Here is a 17,480-nt window from a genome sequence, read left to right on the forward strand (position 1 = left end):
AGCTTAAAGTTTATGTATTGTCGGACACGCACTCTTTATCAAAACGTCATTATAAGATTACGAAGAATTCGTCCTATAGAACACAGCAACAAAGACTATGAATGGCCCAATTTCTTAACTGGCAAAATTATCCATTAGCAAGCACCAATTATCAAAAGCCTTTGAGTTTCCTTATTGACCTAATAGACCGGATATATTACATATTTTACATTGTTTTTTAGCAAATGTTGTTACCGACTTCTCTTCTGTGAGCACACAGAAATGGAAGATGTAATGTATATCTAGTTTACTTGACTACTAGAACCTTCAAGCAGGTACGAGTCAGTCACACTCCCCGTACATCGGCACTGCCATTAGTAATGATGCATTCGACTTCAGTAGGAAATGAGGAAAGCCCGAGTTTTAAAAATAATAATAATAATAATAATTTAATCCCTTTAATGTTTAAGGTCGTTTTCTACCATTAGATTGATGTAAATTAATGTTTCCACATTATTTGATGTATTCCAACTCGTCTTACGAGTTGGTTCGATTTGATTTACTCCATGAACTTTGAATGTAGCATAAGTGCCAGCTAGCAGATATCGCATTTCTATTGGTCAGTTACTGTAAGCTCCGCCTTCTTCTCGCGACCACTAATAGCTCTCTGGCTGCTGACTGAGAACGACTGCACCATCACAGGAGCGAAAAATGATTAACTGGAAGGTAACCATCAGTAGATATATCATTTTAAATGGACCAAATGCACGCTTGGCTATAAGTGTATAACTCTTGTGCTCGTTTAGGTTTTCTTTTGCTCCTTTTTTTGCCGCAGCTGTCACTAGCTTAAAGCTAACGTTACCATAGACTCTCGCGTTATTTGTTACAACCGCGTCCAAAACTTTTACTATCGTCATATATCAAATAGCATATACATCTCTCTCTCTCTCTGTGTGTATATTCCTGTATGTTTTAAACCGCAAGTGGCATCTCCAGTTTTTAAACGTGTTGTTATTTTTAACCACCGAAATAAGCTGATAATAGCGTTAATAGAGGTGACTAGTAGAAACATTATTAAGGCCGCGGTCACTTGTTAGATAATATCTATGCCGAATTCAAGAGTGATCTGTGGGAATTAGAAATTTTCTTATAGGATGCTTAATTTAAATTATTATGTAAAGAAAATTTTTAAAATGTAAAGATTCTGAATGCTGTTTCGGTAATGACAAGTGTGTGTGACCCGGTGCAGCTACAAGCTCATAAAGCACATGGTGTGCAGCTGTTTGTCCTTTTTATAACTGCCACCTCCTGCATAAGCAGCTGAGGTAGAAGAGAGGAGGAGGAAAATCTCCTCTGGGGTCCCAGACTGTTCCAGACATTTCTTTTGCAGCAAACCTCTTAAATCTAACAGAAAAAAAACAGAAATACTATAAAGAAACTCTCCAACAAACAGTATTTCTGCATATATATTTATGTACATATTTATGTTAAATGTGTACCCATATCCATGCTCAGGCTTTGGACAACGTCCCCTTGCTTTTCTACATCTTAGCCCTGAAGACGCTGCTGCTGTGTCTGGGGTTTGCTGGGGTGAAGATCTACCAGAGTAAGAAAGCAGAGGCGGCCCTGAAGAAGCAGCAGGCTGAGAAGAGGAGGCTGGCCCAGCAGACGCAGGAGCTCATTGATAACCTGAAGGAAGACTGACGAGTGGAGGGAGAGGAGCAGAAGCTGCTGTACACCAGGAAGAGATGGTAATTACATGATAAGCAACAAACAACGCATGACGGCACCACTGGTTGTTCTAAATGTCTTTCTTTTATTTATTACTGTAGAAAGTAATATTAAATAAATTCAAACAACAGCTTATCAAGCTTTAATGGGCTGCTGTTGTTTAGCCGCTGGTTTCCTTTTTCTGGTGCAAAGTGGGCCAAAAACAAACAAGAGAGACGGAGTCGCGACAGAAAAGCCGATCAGCTGATCATTGATCAGTTTCATGAGTGAAGTAGCAGCAGGAGAGGGAGGGAGAGAGAAGAGGCAGTCGCTCCATATATCGGTTGTTAAGCTTAACGTGGGAATGCTTTACAAACATTCAGAGATGAACTTACACATTTGCTTTACTTCTCTCTGGGATAACTTTGTCGAAGATGAAATGCCGGTTTGTAGCGAGGCTCCAACTGCTCAACCAGACCGCCGACAGGTCTGGCACGCCACAGCAGCTCTATCACGTGACGCATACTGCTCCAACGTGCTACGGTTATGAGCTGAGTTACACCGTGTTGCAAGTTTTGGGAGATACTTTTGTGATATTTAATGGATCGGATTACATTTTTTTTAAAATCTCTTTCTGATATCCGATCCAGTAATTTACGTCAGTATCAGACCGATACGTAATATCAGATCGGTTCATCTCTAATTAATAAGCTAATACAAGTAAACACTGGTTGCACTGATGTGATTAGACTCTTGTGAGTCATCAATCTCTCAAATGTCCTTCTCTCTCCTCCAGGGAAACATCTTACCGACCAGAGCTGCAAGCCGCTTCCTCCAAATATGATGAAGATGTGTGATTTTCAGCCACAGGGACACTTTCCCGAGTTTCAGGAAATGATTTGTGGTTAAAGTAGCAGGACTGTCGAGCACATTTTTATATTTCAAGATGCCGTTTTTAAAAAAAAAGGAAAATATGACAGCCAAAGACAACAACAAAAAAACCCCCAAAAACTCCATAACATGCAAACTTCAGTATGAATACTAAGATGAGAGGACAGGTATGAGGTAAAGCTTGCTCATTGGTCCAGTGTTGGCCGTATGCCACATACATGATCTGCTGAGGCGGTCATTCAGGCTCCATGCAGATGAACTCAACACTTCCTTTGCTTTGTACCTGTGCAAGTCTGTCAGATCGGTGCATTTATATGAATATGACGCAGTGTTGTTTTTTTTTCCCCTGTAAAAATCTGTAAACTATAAACCAAAACTGTGCTTCTGCTTTTTATAATTATATTAAATCCAACATGTCACATCTTGTTGTTGTTTTTTCTCTAACTTACTTGTCTCCATGTTATACTCTGCAATAGTACTGTGATTTGTGCGTTTAATCTGTTATTGACAGTGAGGTGCTGCTCTAGGTTCTATAGCAGTTACTGTCAAAAGGAAATATTCCTTAAATATTCCTTGATTAGCATCTAGGAAATGATCATTGAGGCGCTTTTGTGCTTCAAGGAAAGCAGGAGGAAACTAGAGACTACAGGAAGGAGTAGTGACAGTTTTATCGCCCTCTGCAGTTTGTGTGTGTAAGTGCAAAAGCTTACAGCACCTGGTATTCCCAGGCGGTCTCCCATCCAAGTACTGACCAGGCCCGACCCTGCTTAGCTTCCGAGATCAGACGAGATCGGGCGTGTTCAGGGTGGTATGGCCGTAAACAAGAGAAGAGCACAGAAACAGCCTTTTTAAACATGCTGTGATGACACATGCACACGTTTTCTCTTCTATATAGAAGTTAAAGTCTCCAAACGACAAAAATGTTTGAATTCCAAAACACACGGTTCTATAATAATCTTACATATGTTATTATGGAGATGTTACTGTGGGAAAAGTATTTCTGCAGCTCAGTGTTGAAGCTGCAGTTAACAACGAATAGCTGCATGCTTTCGCTGTAACATATAAAGCTTGGCACAATAATATATATCAAACTGTGAGACACTTGCCACTTATAAAATGCCCTTTATATAGCAAAACTTTCGCTTACGGCCATACCACCCTGAACACGCCTGATCTCGGAAGCTAAGCAGGGTCGGGCCTGGTCAGTACTTGGATGGGAGACCGCCTGGGAATACCAGGTGCTGTAAGCTTTTGCACTTACACACACAAACTGCAGAGGGCCCCGCTGCTGCTCATGTTTATGCTCACAGGAATGAAAAGTTAGATTTCTGGGTAATGAAATGCTCAGAAATCAATTCTTTTTCCACAATAATTAAATAGATTCAACATCTTTCTTCAACAAAATTGCAGACTGCACAGATAGTTCCCAAAGGAAAAAGTACTACAGCTTACTAGGGTTTATTCGACTTAATAGTTACTATATACAATAATGGATTTCTATACATTTTACATCAGATTAAAACTTTGGGTGTAAGATTGAGATAATTATTTATTAAAAGCTACACATTTTAAATGAGAATAAGAAAGAAAAGTATGTCTTTGTGCCCCCTTTTCCCTGTTCATGCCCTACCTGCCCCCCTGGCTAAACTTTGCTAGACCCGCCCCTGCACAGTTAGCAGCCATCAACCACGCAGAAAAAGGATCCTGGTGTAGAAAGTAATATTAAATAAATTCCAACAACAACTTATCAAGCTTTAATGGGCTGCTGTTGTTTAGCCGCTGGTTTCCTTTTTCTGGTGCAAAGTGGGCCAAAAACAAACAAGAGAGACGGAGTCGCGACAGAAAAGCCGATCAGCTGATCATTGATCAGTTTCATGAGTGAAGTAGCAGCAGGAGAGGGAGGGAGAGAGAAGAGGCAGTCGCTCCATATATCGGTTGTTAAGCTTAACGTGGGAATGCTTTACAAACATTCAGAGATGAACTTACACATTTGCTTTACTTCTCTCTGGGATCACTTTCTCGAAGATGAAATGCCGGTTTGTAGCGAGGCTCCAACTGCTCAACCAGACCGCCGACAGGTCTCGCACGCCACAGCCGCTCTATCACGTGACGCACACTGCTCCAACGTGCTACGGTTATGAGCTGAGTTACGTCGTGTTGCAAGTCTTGTGAGATGCTTTCGTGATATTTAATGGATCGGATTACATTTTTTAAAAATTTCTTTCTGATATCCGATCCAGTAATTTACGTCAGTATCAGACCGATACGTAATATCAGATCGGTTCATCTCTAATTAATAAACTAATACAAGTAGCCACTGGTTGCCCTGATGTGATTAGACTCTTGTGAGTCATCAATCTCTCAAATGTCCTTCTCTCTCCTCCAGGGAAACATCTTACCGACCAGAGCTGCAAGCCGCTTCCTCCAAATATGATGAAGATGTGTGATTTTCAGCAACAGGGACACTTTCCAAGTTTCAGGAAATGATTTGTGGTTAAAGCAGCAGGACTGTCGAGCACATTTTTACATTTCAAGATGCCGTTTTTTTAAAAAGGAAAATATGACAGCCAAAAACAACAACAAAAACCCCCCAAAACTCCGTAACATGCAAACTTCAGTATGCATACTAAGATGAGAGGACAGGGATGAGGTAAAGCTTGCTCATTGGTCCAGTGTTGGCCGTATGCCACATACATGATCTGCTGAGGCGGTCATTCAGGCTCCATGCAGATGAACTCAACACTTCCTTTGCTTTGTACCTGTGCAAGTCTGTCAGATCGGTGCATTTATATGAATATGACGCAGTGTTTTTTTTTTTCCCCTGTAAAAATCTGTAAACTATAAACCAAAACTGTGCTTCTGCTTTTTATAATTATATTAAATCCAACATGTCACATCTTGTTGTTGTTTTTTCTCTCTTACTTCATGTCTCCATGTTATACTCTGCAATAGTACTGTGATTTGTTCGTTTAATCTGTTATTGACAGTGAGGTGCTGCTTTGGGTTTTATAGTAGTTACTGTGAAAAAGAAACATAACTTAAATATTCCTTGATTAGCATGTAGGAAATGATCATTGAGGCGCTTTTGTGCTTCAAGGAAAGCAGGAGGAAGCTAGAGACTACAGGAAGGAGTAGTGACAGTTTTATCGCCCTCTGCAGTTTGTGTGTGTAAGTGCAAAAGCTTACAGCACCTGGTATTCCCAGGCGGTCTCCCATCCAAGTACTGACCAGGCCCGACCCTGCTTAGCTTCCGAGATCAGACGAGATCGGGCGTGTTCAGGGTGGTATGGCCGTAAGCGAGAGAAGAGCACAGAACTAGCCTTTTTAAACATGCTGTGATGACACATGCACATATTTTCTCTTCTGTATAGAAGTTAAAGTCTCCAAACGACAAAAATGTTTGAATTCCAAAACACACGGTTCTATAATAATCTTACATATGTTATTATGGAGATGTTACTGTGGGAAAAGTATTTCTGCAGCTCAGTGTTGAAGCTGCAGTTAACAACGAATAGCTGCATGCTTTCGCTGTAACATATAAAGCTTGGCACAATAATATATATAAAACTGTGAGACACTTGCCACTTATAAAATGCCCTTTATATAGCAAAGCTTTCGCTTACGGCCATACCACCCTGAACACGGCCGATCTCGTCTGATCTCGGAAGCTAAGCAGGGTCGGGCCTGGTCAGTACTTGGATGGGAGACCGCCTGGGAATACCAGGTGCTGTAAGCTTTTGCACTTACACACACAAACTGCAGAGGGCGCTGCTGCTCACTCACAGAAAACAGAACCAGAAAAAAAAACTTCATTAAAATGCTTATAAAAATAAGGCATTTCGCTTTTGTGCAAAAGTTGATAATCATCTCACTCTATCTACTTTTCTGGTGTGTATTTTCCAGCAGAGGTTTAGCTCTGTGTCAAGTGTCTGACATTTTGTGGATGTCAGAGAGCATCATTATTATTTCCTAACTTTAGGTTTCAAAACAGGAGGGAGACTGATATTTACTCACAGTAAATATCAGTCTTCCTCCTGTTTTCTATTTTGCAGAGCCTTATTGATGAGCCACAGCTGTTGTTTTATTTTCTCCCCCTGATATCTGTAACTTTATCATTTAAACTGTTGATATGGCTCCAAGCAGCCCCATTAACTTTATAATTGGCTTTTGTTTCCTCCTTTCTCCTCTCTATTATTTACTGCCGATATATTGTGAGTTTATATCAGTAGCATTTGAGCAAAACCTGGTGAGGATTTAGAAGAGCTTCAACATCCCATTAAATTCAAATTCAAATTTTATATGTCGCATACACAGTCATACACAGTACGATATGCAGTGAAATGCTTACACAACTGCTCGTGACCTAAAGAAAAAAGAAAAGGCTATGAATAAGATAGGAAATAAATATGAAAATTTATGGAAATGAAGAAATATAATGTCCAGTGTTGTGCAAGCCACATTATGTCTTGTGCAGAGCAAATATGCTTAAAGTGATTTAAGTGATGAAGTGAAAACAATGTCCAGAATGTCCAGTGTGTGTGTAAGAACCATATGTGTGGGTCAGTACTGTGTGGTGGTGTGATTGAGAGACCGTATCGCCTGCGGGAAGAAGCTCCTCCTCAGTCTCTCTGTGTTGGTCTTCAGGGAGCGGAATCGCTTTCCTGACCTCAACAGAGAGAACAGTCTGTTGTTGGGATGGCTGAGGTCCTTCACCATCTTCCTGGCCTTGGTCCAGCACCGCCTGCTGTAGATTGAGTGCAGGTCAGGGAGCTCGGAGCGGATGGTGCGCTCAGCTGACCGCACAACCCTCTGTAGAGCTCGTCTGTCCTGCATGGTGCTGTTCCCGAACCAGGTTAAGATGTTTCCCGCCAGGATGCTCTCTATGGTGCACGAGTAAAAGTTCCTGAGCACCTTGGAGGGCAGTTGGAAGTCTCTCAAGCGTCTGAGGTGGTAGAGACGCTGACGGGCCTTTTTCACCACGGTGTTGATGTGACAGGACCATGACAGGTCCCGCGTGATGTGAACTCCGAGGTATTTGAAGCTGTCCACTCTCTCCACTGGGCACTCGTTGATGACGAGGGTCTGGTAGTTCCTCTCCTGCTTAGTGCTGAAGTCCACTATCAGCTCCTTTGTCTTACTGAAGGAGGTTGTTCCTCTGGCACCAGTTCTCCAGATTCCTAATCTCCTTCAGGTAGGCCGTCTTGTTGTTGTCAGAGATGGGCTTTGATCTCATGGTGAAATATTAAAAAGTATACACATTAATATCTTTTAATATGAGGTTGTACAATGTCTTAAATTGACATGGCTAATGCCTATTAACTTCTCATCAGTGATCATGGATGAATAATGAAGGAGGAGGACTACCGTACTAAAGTGAGTTTACAATCCAACATAGAAACTGACCCCCTGAGATGGAAAACTTTTATATTCAATGATACTCAAAATCCTCATTCTTGACTTATTACCAAAAGAAAAAAAATTATTATATGTTCTGATGACATTCAGTTGGATCTGATTTACACATCAGAGGTTTGTTCAAGTAAATATATTCAAGTCAAGTGAAATAAAGAGCAGAAAACATTTCATGAGAAGCAATGCAAAACGTGACTTTCAGCAAAGGCCTGCTGTCACAGTGTGGTTAGACTGAGGGTTTGTCAACCGTCAGATGACACTGCATCACAGAATTTTTGCTAACCACATTGTTCTTTTCATGACCACAACTCAGCACCTTGTGAGTGTTTGCAACCTGGTAATGCACCATGTGCCAAAACTGTGAACAACTGAATCTATTCTGAGAGCAGAAGAAACTTCTTTGAATGCAATAACTCTAGATGTTATCACACTAACTACATGTTATAATGTAACACTTTGTGTCATGTAAAACTCTGAAGTCAAGGTTATAAATGGCTGTTTTTGACAACTTTTGAGTTTACCTTTATATATTTCACTTTTAAAACTTTACAGTCATCATTTCATTGGGACTAAATCTAAGCAGGAATGTTTTTTAATCTCTATAAAAACGTTTTTAATCAGTCAATTTTAATATGAATTGAAAAATATAAATTGTATATTTCAAAACTATGTTTAAGTTGCTGATGCTTTTAACTGGACTTGGAGTATACATGCATAATAAACTGGACTGGGTTAAGAACACAGCTTCACTCTACAGGAAGGGCCAGAGTCGTCTCTATTTTCTGAGGACAATGCTCAGGATTTTTTCCAAATCTGTTGTGGCCAGTGCCATCCTCTATGCTGTTGCATGCTGGGGCAACAGGTTGACGGTCACAGGTGCCAACAGACTCAAACTGATCCGCAAGGCCAGTAATGAGTGGAGATGGAGATGGACTCCTTCAGGGTGTCTGAGAGGCAGATGTCGTCCAAGAAAAGAAGATCATTCAATGAGAGACTGAGATTACCCAAATGCACCACTGAACAACACAGGAAATCATTCCTGCCCGTGGCCATCTCCCTGCACAACTCCTCCATCTAATACAGTTATACCCGCTGGCACATGTTCTACAGTAAAATAACAAATGACATAATTCACAAGTTAGAGTTACAGTTTTTCTCAGTCGCTTTGGTGCGTTTCTCAGATCAGAATTGAAATTCTCATAACTATTAGTTCAACCTCCACAACACTCAGTCATTTGTGCACATCATAGTAGCAATTTCTCCTCTCTCTGAACAAACTGCAAATGATTTTGGACATGAATCAGTTGCTTCCATACATTTCCCTGCTGCTTTCTGACATTTCCATTTGCTTATGTCATGTCAGTCAAAAGTAATCATACCTATGGATGCTGAATAGTCGTTCCCAATAAAACGAATAGTCATACATCCATTGCTTGAGTCATCACACACAAAATTGTTGAACTAGTTATCACATGCCAAATATTGGCCATCTGTCAAGCAAATCCTATACCTTTCTGTATCATTGTTCCTGGAAATGTCTCCGAAATTGAACAATTGATCTCGGGTGAATTACAGCTGTCACTCATGAGGAGGCGTGTGAAAGTTTAGTTGTAACCAATGACAAACAACTTGTTCACTGTCAATAATGGATGAATCCTGTGAATCCCCAATTGGCAAGCATATATAAACTGCGCAGGAGCTAGTGTGTACCATTTCTACACTTCTGTGACACAAAATGGAAGGTCAGCACCGTGGAAGAGGGGTGAGGATGCGGGGAGGAAGGGGAAGGGGAAGAGGGAGAAGAGGCAGATATAGGCGGATTCCTAATGAAATAAGGGCTACAATTGTGGACCATGTTGTCAATCACGGCCTCACCATGGAGGAGGCTGGTCGAAGGGTGCAACCCAATATTGGAAGAACTACTGTCAGTTCAATCATTCAAACATTCCGTAGGGAAAACAGGTATGCAAACAGTAATACACTGTACTGTACTGTGCCATCTCAGACACATCACATGTTACTGTACTGTATTTGCAATTTCACAAAAAGTTCACTCTGCACCACATAGGATTGTAAGACAACCTCGCGGAGGCGGAAGAGGGCCCCTTTTTACCCCACAGCAAGAAGAAGCCATTTGTGCAATGGTCATTGCAAACAATGCAATAAAGCTGAGAGACATACAAAGCGCTGTCATAGAGAATTACACGGTATTTGGCAATATTGAATCTGTTCCAATTTCAACAATTGACAGAGTACTCAAGAAAAATGAAATCCACATGAGCAAATGGCCCTGCTAGCAGCCATGGATGCAGCATGTGACGACATCACAGCAGGGTCCTGCAGAGGATGGATTCGCCACTCCAGGAGATACTTTCCTCGCTGCATTGCGAGGGATAACATCTGTTGTGATGTAGATGAAAATATGTGGCCAGACAGACAGGAACGTCTGGATGTGCCAGAATGATTTACTGTACTGTTACATGTGCTGTTTATTGTTCACATTAGTGCACAGCTCTACCAAATGGGTGATTTTATGTTTACATGTATTCTACAGTGAACAAGTGACTGTAGCATATTTTTCTTTTGCACAATTCTGTAGGATTACAAACACTTCTACACAATGGAAATGTGAAACGTACGTATTCAGTGTCTCAGTTACTCCCAAGACTCCCATAACATCTACAGTGACTTTACTGCACATTTCAGATGGCTGTACAGGTAGGCCATAGTGCTGTCGTCAGCATTTTCAGGTGTCACCAATTGTTTTTGCAATGGGAAACACTGAAATTATAAACTGTCATAGTGGAAACATGACAATGCCATTTGACTATCTTGTTCATAAAGATGGTGTCAAGACTTTTCATTTTGATGGCACTGACAGTTTCATTGACATGGATACTTGCTTTTGAGGTATGGATAATCAATTCTGTGCATGTGACGTGCTTTTGCAGGCTATCCACTAGGTTTTGCAGTCTGCACTAATTGTTTTGGGAAATGCACTAACTGCTGTGCAAATGTTAATGGTGTTCTGAGAAACGCACCAAAGCGACTGAGAATAACTGTAAATGTCAGTCACACACATTTCCCCTCACCTCTTGATATTTGTGATTGTGTGAGATAGATAGATAGATAGATAGATAGATAGATAGATAGATAGATAGATAGATAGATAGATAGATAGATAGATAGATAGATAGATAGATAGATAGATAGATAGATAGATAGATAGACAGACAGACAGACAGACAGACAGACACACACACACACTTGGAGCAACTGTAATCCACATAATTTCCTTAGGGATTATTAAAGTAATCTGATTCTGATTATTCACTTTAAATATGAATACCACACCAGACAGCTCATATTATTCAGAAAGCACCTTTATTGCTTCAATGCAAATTAGAAGGTGATTAACAGCCAGATGCTGCTAATCCACTGCATTTGAATAATTGCTCATCAGCATATGTGAGCAGCTCTATAAAAGCAAACATTTTGTCAGTTTGCTGGTCTGGAGAATTCAGGTGTTTGTTAACACAATGTCATAAATGTTCCCAGGAACGGATGACCCAGAAAATTCACCCCAGGGTCAAACTGTGCAGTTCTCAGAAAAAGCTCAAAAATCCAGAAGCTACATCTCAGACTCTACAGGCCTCAGTTAGCAAGTTAAATGTTAAAGGCCATGACAATTAGAAAAAGTTTGAATAAGTGTGGCTTGTTTGGAAGGGTTGCAAGGAGACAGTCTCTGCTCTCTAAAAACAGCATGACAGCATGGCTGCAAGTTTAGTAGCAAATTTGCAAAGCATAACAGCACAAACACCGCATACCAGCTGTTAGCATGGTGGTGAAGGGGTGATGATTTGAGCTTGTCTTGCAGCTACAGAACCTGGGCCCTTGCAGTCATTGAGTTTTCCATGAATTCCCTTGTATACCAAGTAGTCTACAGTCAAAACTGAGTTTTGGTAATGCAGCAGGACAAAGATCCCAAGCACATCAGCAGAGCTACAACAGAATCAAGGTGTTGCAATGACCAGGTCACAGTCCACACCTCCACCTGAAAAACAGTGCTGGGAACTTAAGAGGGCTGTACATAAACAAATACCACAAACCTCAATGAACTGACGAAACGATGTAAAGAAACGTCAGCCAAAAGTCCTGCACAACCGTGTGACAGACTAAGAGTCATACAGAAACAATTTGGTGACACTACTGCTGCTAAAAGGTGGCTCTGCAAGCTACTCACTCATGTACAGTGCTTAGTTTTTCAGAGTACTCTATAGATTCCCATGAAAACACTCTTTTCCACATGACTGTGTGTCAGATAAAAGAGATATGATCTGTGAAGAGGATTCTGAGAAGAGAAAACATCTGGGGACCTGCCCCGAAAAGTTCATTTTGTTCATCTGGACGTAGAGTTTTCAGTAGCAGGAACGCTCTGTCACTCATCCGAGTTCGACTTCAGACTTCTTCTGTCTCAGCTCAGTGCAGGTTTCCCCAACCTTTGTTTGAATTTAGACTTTACATATTGTCCAGTTTCAGCAAGGGAACTGAAAAGTGTGCTGAGGATAAATGATAAATTAGGCAGATGTAAATGAACAACAGCTGCAGGCTGGTGGCTCTGACATCACACCTGATGGACACCTAGAAGCCTAGATTCAATTGTTTTGGAGTTTCTGAAGACCGTCTATGACTCTGGGGTGACATCAATCATCTTTTATGGTGTGTTCTGCTGGGACAGCTGGGGCTTCCCTCTTTCCCCTGCTGGGATGGGCACGCACACGTCGCTGAGATGTGTGGTCTCAGGTAACTGGTACTGCTGGAGGCTGCAGGTGATATAGTCATACTATACCAGTGTAATAACTGAAATAGAAATGAATAAATAAACAGATAACATAGTCACATGAACAAGAGGAGCCTATAGAGATTCTAAGTAGCTGATCTTGCAAAAGCAAAATGTGTTCTGCACCACAATGCATTCAGGTCACAATTCTGATTGCAAAAGCTGGCAGATAGGACAGGATATTAAAAATAAAACAAAAACCCACCTCCCACCACATGCAGGTCATCCTAGCAGCACTGAGCAGCTCCTACAGTGACACGCTGCTGCAACAACAGTGTGCGAGGAGAAATTTCAGATATCTTTCCAGCTGCTGTCAGACTCTACAATAGAGTCTTAGTGCCCACTTTAAAATTAGGTGTATACAACATCAGGGGAATAACAACACGTGATATATTACACCGTGCCATTATTTACTTAACAAAAACTAAGCCAAAAGGCCGTTTCTGCACTTTTTTCACAAATGTCAATATTTTATTAATTTACTTATTTTTAAAACATGTGGTTTATTGAATTGAAGAAAAAAAATAGCTGCAATTGTTGTAACGCGAGCTATGAAAGACAACCTGCATCTGCAGCTGTGGTCACTGGTCCTCACATCATGTTTGCAGCATGTTCTGAACCACAAACAGAGCAGTGCTAACTGGTGGGCTGGTGATGTAGACACTGATGCTAGTTAATTTAAGGTGGGGCTGCTGAAATGTTTAAAAGCTGAAGCCCCCAAAGTTTTACTTGTCTGTGACACAAATGAGCTCCAACCTGCTCAGGTAGAATTTAATAACAGCTGAGCTGCACTAGACCTGGTCTCTGCTCATCTTGACTCCTCGTTTGGTAAGAACTTTTTATTTGTATATTTAAAATCTTTTATAGACAACAGGCTTATTTTGAATAACTCGATCTCCTGCCACACTTATACTCACATTCACTAACCAGATATGGGCTTTAAAACATGCATCATCTGGGTTCTGTGACCATGAATATCGTGAATAAGAAATGTGCATGCACAGGCAGAGGCCTATCTTTTTTTATTTATGTTCAAATAATGTTCAATTTTAATTCCCCCTTTAGAGCATTTCATTTACTGAAGACATCTTCACCATCCGCTGTTCCAGACGACTGACTCGTGCCTGAACTCCTGCAGGTTAATCAACCAACCACTGATCAGTAAAGCAAAAAGTACGGTAAGTGTCCTCAGTTGGAAAAGTTTGCTTAAAAGTTTCATATCTTTATAATATAAATAATTATATTTAGCAAGAATGTTGTCATGACTGAGTGCAATGACCGTTTCCCTCTGTAAGGTTCAATGTGTGGATGCAAGTAGAGAAGTTGTCTTTAGATACACCTCCTGAATAGGGGTGGGTTTTTATAATCGATTTATCGATTAAAATCGATTCTGGCTTGGATAACGTGAAATCAATCCATTAAAATCCTGAATTGATTTTTTTTAATATAAATTTATTTTGCCCAAAATGCCAGAATCTCTGGTGAAAGATCACAAACTTTCAACAACCACCAAACAGCTAAGACAGTAAATGAGAGCAGGAACACGGATTCTGCACAAAGATGTAAACACACAGCGCGGAGCGCGGATCAGAATCAGTTAGATGTCGCCTTTCTCACAGTCGGGGCTGAAAGCCGACAGCTCGCTGATTCTGATTTGTCGGCGGGTCCGCGCTTTGTGTTCACGCCCTTTTTGCGCTGATCATAAAGCTGTTAGTTTTATCTCTCTCCAAACAACATTGACTGAACCAGCAGCAAACGAAGCAGCAAACTACGCTTCACATAAACATCGTCATGAATTCACTCTGACTTTTGCTGTTTTGCTTCCACCACGATGCACAGCTCTCTCTCTCTGTCTGTCTGTTGTCTTGCTTGTTACACAGAAGTCTACCGTTGTTTACAGGCTGTCAGCTGCTGTTTTACTTACTTCCGAAAAGAAAACCCAATTTCTGCCGTTCAATACTAAACAAATGTAAACTTTTTAAAATTATGCAAAATGCAAAACGCTTAGCCGTGTCTCTAATAAAACCGCGGTAATGTCAGAGGTAACGTTCATATGTTGATTAATGGTTTTCTTTCATTTTTGATGTACTGCAGAATATTTTTATAAAATCCCAGAACAGTAAAACCACCTTCATGTTTTTCTGTGTTTTATCTTCAGCTACTTTGACACAAAGGCATCTGCTGTGACGCTCACACCTCTGATAACGTCTTGTGTGTGTCAGCTTCCTTTTTATAGATACAATAAAATGTACTGTACTGATCTGAATTATAATATTTCTGACTGTCCAAATTTCCCAGATTCAAATCGAATCGAATCGTGGATCGAACTGATTCGGTACCTTGTGAATTGGAAGCGAATCGATTCTAGAAATCAGTGACGATACCCTGCCCTACTCATGAACTCATCAACTGAGAGTTAAAAAAATCATCAAATTTATTTAAATGACTTGTTGTTAATTTCCACTACTTTACATAAAAACTTCTGTCACATGGTAAATGGCCTGTATTTGTATAGCGCTTTTACTAGTCCCCCCTAGGGACCCCAAAGCGCTTTACACACCCAGTCATTCACACACTGGTGGAGGCAGCTACAGTTGTAGCCACAGCTGCCTTGGGGCAGACTGACAGAAGCGAGGCTGCCATATCGCGCCATCGACCCTTCTAGCCAACACCAGTAGGTGAAGTGTCTTGCCCAAGGACACAACAACCGAGACTGTCCGAGCCGGGGCTCGAACCGGCAACTTTCAGATTACAAGGCGAACTCCCAACTCTTGAGCCACGATCACCGCAAATGAGCTGCTATGCAGGCATATTCAAATATTTCTAAGATTATAAGGTCTTACCAGCAAACTCCACAATTTTATTTGTGTCTTCGTGAAAAAAGTCAAGTTTAATCTTGTGAATGTAAAAAATTATTAGGTAAAGCAGCCCCTTCATAATGTCTACATGCTACCAAATGTATGTAAATGATTACAATTTCCTGTTTTAAAAAAATCAAGTAATACTTTTAAAAATTACACAATATTATTGTTCAACATGTCCTCCGTGGCTCTCTGAAAAGTTTCAAAATATTTACTAAAGTAAAAATTAGACTGGTTTTGATATTGAATTTTTGGAAGCTGTTATATTGATATTGATTTTTTATTTTTATTTTATTTTATCATTTAATGATTTTAAAAGTCATCATTAAAAGGAATAAGAAAGTAATGACACATGTTTTTAGTTAGTTTCATTTACTTTAATTATTATTTTTTAAATGATCCTTGGCGCATATTTTCCTTTCAGGCACTCTCCAATAACCTGCGGTCTTTACAGTGAAGACACGCAAACATCAACCTGGAACATAACTGTATGAAAATATATGATCCGTATTCGTCTTAGTTCATAGTTACACTGTTTAAAATAGAATATTAAACCAAACAGCGGTAATTACCTGTCCAGCAGAGATTCGCTAGCTCTTGTTTCATTTCAAGCTCAGTTAAATTATTTCTTTCTGCTTTTCCTCATCAGCGATCTTCCGTCTTTTCTTTTCGACTTGTCTCTCAGTCCGCGCTTCCTGCTCAAGTAAGTCAGCCCCCTCCTCTGGCGCGCATGCTCTGCGCAGCGCGTGCACCACAGGTGTGGAGAAGTACTGATTAGTGCTCCAGTTTCAACATAAACGCTTCCAGAAAGCGAAACATGCTCCTTTTCAGACTAAAATATCAACGTTTCAAACCATACTCCAGGGTTTTTAGTTCACCGTTTACGAGGTTTAACAAGAAAATAAAAGACAAATCTGAATGTTTGAAAATGATTTGAAAAAATTCTGTAAAGAATGGATCAGAAATACTAAAATTATCCTTTTACTTAAATTTAGTTGCTTTATTCATTTGTTACATAAGTTAAACAAACTTATGTGGGTTTCTATATAAGTCAATAAAGAAACAAGAACAAACTGAGAGGTTCTGGAAGCGTGGAGTTCAGTTTGCAAATTTATCTAATGCAAAAAACATCTATGAATAAAACTTTTTTTAATTATTATTTTTTTAATTTTTAATTTTGAATAAATGAATAAAACTTTGTTGGCCAGCAACTTTTCAAAAAGACAAAAAAGAGAAAAGCTGGTCATAAAAAGAAGCTATTATCTGGGGGGAAATAATCATTTGATCCTCTGCTGAGTTTGTAAGTTTGTTCACTTATATTAAATAATCAGTCTCTAATTTTTTTTTAAAGTATTTTCATTTTGATGTAATGAGACAGAATATCAACCAAAATTGAATAAAAAATGTATTTGCTAAAATAAATGAATTGATTTATATGTCACTGAGTGAAGTAAGTATTTGATCTCAAACACAACTTAGTACTTGGTGGAGAAACCTTTATTGCCCAGCACTGCGGTAATATGTTTCTTGTAGTTGGTCACTGGGTTTGCTCACATCTCAGGAGGGATTTTTTTCCACTCCTCCTTCCACAAACTCTCTAAATTCTTTAGATTTCTTTGCTGCTGTTTGGTAACTTTAAGCTTCAGCTCCCTCCACAGATTTTCTTCAGGACTGAGGTTTGGAGACTGCCTTAGCTCCACTCCATGTCCTTGTGCTTCTTCTTTAGCCACACCTTTGTTGCATCAGTGGTATGTTTTAGGCCATTGTCATGCTGGAAGACCCATCGA

The 17,480-nt window shown here is 40.1% G+C and overlaps 1 protein-coding gene, 3 non-coding genes and 1 pseudogene across 4 annotated transcripts; 3 read left to right on the forward strand and 2 right to left on the reverse strand.

Annotated features, from left to right (window-relative positions):
- Window positions 1-612: 612 nt before the first annotated feature.
- Window positions 613-3,004, forward strand: smim11 (small integral membrane protein 11). The gene is made up of 3 exons (XM_026159152.1): window positions 613-705; window positions 1,495-1,730; window positions 2,486-3,004. Exons 1-2 carry the CDS (start codon window positions 691-693, stop codon window positions 1,681-1,683), a joined length of 204 nt encoding a protein of 67 aa, XP_026014937.1. The 5' UTR covers window positions 613-690; the 3' UTR covers window positions 1,684-1,730; window positions 2,486-3,004.
- Window positions 3,005-3,283: 279 nt separating this feature from the next.
- LOC113017038 (5S ribosomal RNA) lies at window positions 3,284-3,402 on the reverse strand. The gene has a single exon (XR_003271369.1). It is a non-coding gene; the product is annotated as a 5S ribosomal RNA (ribosomal RNA).
- A 319-nt stretch (window positions 3,403-3,721) lies between these two features.
- On the forward strand, window positions 3,722-3,830 carry LOC113017056 (uncharacterized; annotated as a pseudogene).
- A 1,929-nt stretch (window positions 3,831-5,759) lies between these two features.
- Window positions 5,760-5,878, reverse strand: LOC113017058 (5S ribosomal RNA). Its single transcript, XR_003271387.1, has one exon. It is a non-coding gene; the product is annotated as a 5S ribosomal RNA (ribosomal RNA).
- A 319-nt stretch (window positions 5,879-6,197) lies between these two features.
- On the forward strand, window positions 6,198-6,316 carry LOC113017043 (5S ribosomal RNA). The gene has a single exon (XR_003271374.1). It is a non-coding gene; the product is annotated as a 5S ribosomal RNA (ribosomal RNA).
- Window positions 6,317-17,480: the final 11,164 nt, after the last annotated feature.

The sequence above is a fragment of the Astatotilapia calliptera genome, chromosome 23 (assembly GCF_900246225.1).
Source record: "Astatotilapia calliptera chromosome 23, fAstCal1.2, whole genome shotgun sequence".
NCBI lineage: Eukaryota > Metazoa > Chordata > Actinopteri > Cichliformes > Cichlidae > Astatotilapia > Astatotilapia calliptera.